This window comes from Drosophila pseudoobscura, chromosome X (assembly GCF_009870125.1).
Source record: "Drosophila pseudoobscura strain MV-25-SWS-2005 chromosome X, UCI_Dpse_MV25, whole genome shotgun sequence".
Lineage (NCBI taxonomy): Eukaryota > Metazoa > Arthropoda > Insecta > Diptera > Drosophilidae > Drosophila > Drosophila pseudoobscura.
In genome coordinates, this window is record NC_046683.1 from 13,525,255 (window position 1) to 13,530,674 (window position 5,420).

At 52.3% G+C, this 5,420-nt stretch overlaps 1 protein-coding gene across 1 annotated transcript; it reads left to right on the forward strand.

The window, feature by feature from the left end:
- The first annotated feature begins 2,776 nt into the window (after positions 1-2,776).
- Positions 2,777-4,165, forward strand: LOC4811764 (gamma-butyrobetaine dioxygenase). The gene is made up of 2 exons (XM_001352298.4): positions 2,777-3,748; positions 3,813-4,165. The coding sequence occupies exons 1-2, from the start codon at positions 2,853-2,855 to the stop codon at positions 4,129-4,131; spliced, it is 1,215 nt and encodes a 404-aa protein (XP_001352334.3). The 5' UTR covers positions 2,777-2,852; the 3' UTR covers positions 4,132-4,165.
- Positions 4,166-5,420: the final 1,255 nt, after the last annotated feature.

Sequence of the window (5,420 nt, forward strand, 5' to 3'; positions counted from 1 at the left end):
GAGCGGTCTTAAAGATAAAAACTAGTGGATCAGCAGCACTTAATTACATGAAACGAAAACTGTTAACATTCCGGACGAAGAACGATGGAGGCGGCTTGGGAGTGGGACTGCGACTGGGAGTGAGTGTGGGTCTTAAGTGGTCCACCCATCCCATTGTTTGGATGGCATGTGACATGATAATCATCGACCGAGGGGCTCTCTTTCGCATCTCACGAATCACTCACCATATCAAAGCGGTTCATAAAACTGAAGGACACACTCTCGTCCCCCGTTTCCCGTTCCCCGTTCCCCATTCTAGCGATAGGCGATATCAACCTCAAGGGTCGGCAGTGTTAATTGACCCAATTGTGAGTTGAGGGAGGGGGTCTGGTGGCATGTGGTGGGTGGGTTATGGGTTTGGGGTGTGAGGACTTCAGGATGTGCACTAAACTGCGGGGCAGCGGCTGCTGTCTGCAACGGAGGAGGCGTTGACCTACAAACAAAAAAAACCAAAACGGCATATGACCAATAATGGTAGCCTCCTGCTCTCGCTCCTGCTCCGTCGCATAACTTCGTATAATCTGATGCGATTTTGAGATTTGTAAAGCGAACCATCGCAAACGGAATCAGAATCGGAATCGGACGGAGGATGCCGCACACACAGGAGGAGGCAGTGAACCTGAGTGGATTTTTGTACACCTCGCACATAGAGAAAGCATGAGGGTATGTTGGTTTCAAATAAAAGCGATTGATGTATAAGATCAGTGCAAATAAATAAAATAGAGGCAACATTTGGCTACAGATTTGAATGCGTGCCACCAACAGCTACCCCACAAATCATTGCCAACACTTGCCACGAAAACTAAACGTCTTGCACGCAGGGTATCCCTTGGTCGTTCCATATCTTAGCCGACTTTTAAAAAATGCAACAGAAGGAGAAATGAAGAGGGTGGAGAAGGAGTAACATCAGGATGAGGAAACGGCAGTGGCAGCAACAACAACAACAACATCAACAGTCGAGTGCCATAAAAGGAGCTAAAGTACAAATCGTTGTCACATGTGAGCCGCATTTTTATGGCCGCCGGCTTGGGAATTTCTGCAACATTTCCAAAAGCCTCCAGCGGCAGCAAACAGCAACAGAAAGGGGCACGGAGCACCGGGGCTGTGAAACAGTGGCAGCCTTGCATGAAGAATTTATTGTCCGCTCTGTAAATGGTCAGAGCAGGCAGACATTTGGGCATTCGACTGGCACTGGCTGCCACTCGATTCAGCTGCAACAGCCTACTCGTACCTGCCTCCCACTGCTGCCCCTGCTCCTGCCCCTGCCCCTACCCCCGTCCCGCTCCACATTCAATTGTGCAACAGGTCAGGTTCACATTGAAGAAGGCGCTGCAATTTTTATTGCTTTCACGAGAATCACTCCGGCGGCGGGAGAAGCCCTTTAAAGGCTCAAAATGCCGCAGCCCAGAGCGGAGCAGAGCCGCAGAGCCCGCAGCCTGGACAAAGATGATTCAATTGATTGATTGATTGATTGATTGACCGCTTTGCTAAAGCAAGCAACATACAGCGTACAGCATACTACCGATAAGGTCTCGCCCCGGGCTCTTATCAGCACTCGGGGCCTGCGAAAAGTGACGTCAAGCAAATCTCAGGCCACGTGTGAGAGAGCGAATACATCGAATAAAAGCCTTAAACGTGGCAGAAAAACTATACGATAATGCTTAAGTAGTTCTTGAATTGTATCCCAAAACTTAAAGAAAGGCATTAAGCACTGTCGGCCGAAACTGTGGGATCCTGGTCATTCTAACCCAGGAGACTGGGTTGAGTTGAATCTGAATCATCGCCGCATCGAGAAGCTGGAAGATTTCGAGCCTTCTCAATTGGCTGCCCTGCGCTGTAATCTGATGAAGAAAATCGAGAAGCTATCGCTGCTGACGACTGTGCTGGAGCTGGAGCTCTACGACAACCAGATCAGGATAATCGAAAACCTCGAAAAGCCAACCAATTCCAAGGTCCTGGACGTGAGCTTCAATCGTCTAGCCCACATCGAGAATGTGGAGAGGCTGGTGCGTCTGAAAAATCCCAATGCCATCGAGAGCTGGCATTGCTGCAGGCTCACGCTCTGCTTGGAGTCCAATCCGTTGGCCAACGATGTGCGCTATCGTCCAAAGTTACGTGACATGTTGGCGCAGCTGCAGCAAATTGATGCCACATTGTGCACGAGGCCAAAACCAGGTCAGTAGGCTACAACACTCCCCTACACTACACTAAACTTTCGGTCGGTAAAAAATGCTCAAAGAAATCCACAGCTATTCCATAAATCAAAAGAAAGGCCTTATTGTTCCATTTCATCAGATTAATATATGATATCTCAAAGAACTAAACATCTAAAGACCAAGGAATTGCTGCAGTAGAAGTGTTAGAAGTATATGTCCTCAATATCTCTCCATATCCACAGATGAATCACTCGTATCTTAAATGACATCTCAAAGGAGAGTACATTCGAAGATCAGGGGACTGTTGAAACAATCGTATGATTGAGGCCGTAGGTCAAGCACAATCAGAGCAATACGTATGCTTGTACTATCACCCGATTAAGTGTCACATCTGCTGGGGAGCCATAGGCATTCCATGGGAACTAGTTCCCCCCCTCCCATAAGCTCCACTGGTCGGCGACGTCGTCGTCTCTCGATGCTTGCGATGAGCTGGCAGACAAAGTCCAAAGCCCCAATCCAGCCGCTGATTACACAAAAAGCTGATTTCAGATTTCACTTTCTCACATCTCGCATCTGACATCTCGGGCTGCAGCTCACTCTCTCCGATTCTCCCTCAGTCAGAGACTGTCCGCGAGTCGAGCACGACGTAGCGCTAAAATGTGGATTCAAAGACTAGGCCGCGCCCTGGGGCAGGGCAGGCGACACCTGCACGCGAAGATTGTCAAGGGAACGAGCATCGAAGTTCAGCCGGAACCAGAGAGTGGCGCCTCCTCCATGACCTTTCCGGGTGTGTGGCTGCGGGACAACTGCCGCTGCTCGGAGTGCTTCCACGGCACCTCACAGTCGCGTCGCCTCGACTGGGACACCTTCGACACGGCGGTGCGGCCCCTGAGCATCCGGTCGGACAAGGCCGCCGGGGAGGTGCACGTAAGCTGGAGCGATGCCCACGAGAGCAGCTACACGCTGGACTGGCTCCGGCAGCGCAGCTTCGATGCGGACCGACAGCGGGCGTACCTGGAGGACTTTTACCGCCCCGCCACCCGTCATTGGGCGGGAGCGGAGTTCCAGCAGGTGGCCCAGCACTTCGACTACGAGGAGGTGATGGCCAAAGACGCAGCGTTGCAACAGTGGCTCCAGGCGCTGGCCGTCTATGGGGTGGCCCTGCTGCGCGGTGCACCGCTGGACGAGGGTGTGGTGCGGCGCCTCGCGGAGCGTGTGGGCTTCATACGGCGCACCACCTACGGGGAGGAGTTCGTGGTGCAGGCCAAGCCGGGGGCCCAGAATTTTGCCTACCTCTCGCTGCCCCTGCCCCTGCACACGGACCTGCCCTACTACGAGTACAAGCCCAGCGTGAACATCCTCCACTGCGTCGTCCAGACTGAGTCCCAGGGAGGCAGCAACCTCCTGGTGGACGCCTTCCACATTGCCGACCGCCTGCGCAGCGACCATCCCGAGGACTTTGAGCGACTCTGCCGGATACCCGTGGACTGGAACGACATTGGCAGCGAGGATGGCCGGGAGTTCCACAACATCTGGCGGGCGCCCGTCATCTGGTAAGGCATTCCCAGGCCAGATCAGATCTTGACTAACTTTTGCTCTAACTCTTTCGAACAACAGTCTAGACTCAGAGGGCAAGTACACGCGGATCAACCACAGTGTGCCCCAGCGGGACAGCCACTTCAGTGTGCCCCTGGCGGAGGTGGAGCCCTGGTACGAGTCCTACTCGCGCTTCGTGCGCCTGGCCCGCGACGATGCCCACGCCTTCAAGACGCGACCCGGCGATGTGCTGACCTTCAACAACATCCGCCTGCTCCATGGACGCACTGGCTACGACGACACCGAACAGAACTCCCGCTACATAGTGGGGGCCTATCTCGACTGGGACATCATCTACTCGCGGCTCCGGGTGCTCAAGAAGCGCCCCGCCATCCAATAAAAGTCAGGCGCAAAAGCCTTCTCCTAAAAAGAAACATATTTTCCAAGCCATTTGATGGCAGAGCTTTGAATTTGAGAATTTGAATAGTGTTCTCTGCGCGGCTCTGCTCTGCTCCTCCTCGCGGCTGCCACATGCCACATATGCTCCTGCCACACCCCTAATCTGGATTAAGCCTAAGGCGCTGAGATTTAGGCAGTTAAAGCCACTCAAGCGCAAAAATGAAAAGTTGTAAAAACTCATGACGCTGGGAGCTGGGAGGCCACTGGGATGGGAATGGGGATGTCGCTGCTTATTTGCATCGCGGCATTGCCTGACAAATCGTTTGTGAAAATGATTGACAGCCGGCGGGGGAATGGGTCACGGAATGGGGCAGCCCTAGTGGGAGGCTGAGAAAATTGGCCCCTGGCCCCCTGGGTTATGGAAGGGGGGAATCGCTTACGAGCGAGCATTCCAGACAAATGCCAACACCTTCCCACTAGAGTTTCCACTGGCAATCGGAGTTTTGGAGTGCATTAACCCTCTAGTGCGGGAGAAACACCGTTAATCGCTTAACACGCGCTCCTTGAGGTGGCATCTCCTTGGGGTCTTTGGGTCCTTGGGTCCTTGAGCCGCACCGAAATCTGCCTTGGGCTGCAAAAAACTTTCTATGCCAATTTCCTTTTGAATATTTTATAGGGCTCCATTATGCCTACTTATGTCTTGTTATAGTAATAAAATAAAATTTAAAAAGTGTGTGCTGAAGTGCCGGGTTGCGGGTGGGGGGCGTCGAGAAAATTGTTAAGAAAAATATGAAAAGTCTGTGGTAACAAAAAAAAGAAAACCCCCAACGACTCCGCCGGCAACTGGAAAACATTTCGAACAACAGTTACGACAGCCAGCATCTCCACATCGACATGGCTACGGCAACGGCGACCCCCATTCGCATCCCCAATCCCTGCTCTGCCACTGGCAACAATAACAACAGTAGTAGCAGTGGCAGCGGCAGCGGCAGCAGCAACAACGAGTGGAAAAGGAAAAAACCTAAAGGAGTGGGAAGGAGGGAAAAAAGCAGGAAAAAAAGCCCCAGAGGCGGCGGAGTATAGGAGTTGTAGAAGAGATTTTGCGGCTGGCATTCGGCTGGAGCGGCCCTTGAAGTCGCTGTAATTGTGGTTGCGCTTTGCCGGACAAAATCTCTGGTACAACGGTAGCTCCAGTACCCATATTTCTCACTCATAGTCCTTCTATGAAGGATAGTTGGGGATGCAAATGTATAAGAAGCTCCATTTTTAAGGCAGATACTTATTAAATTG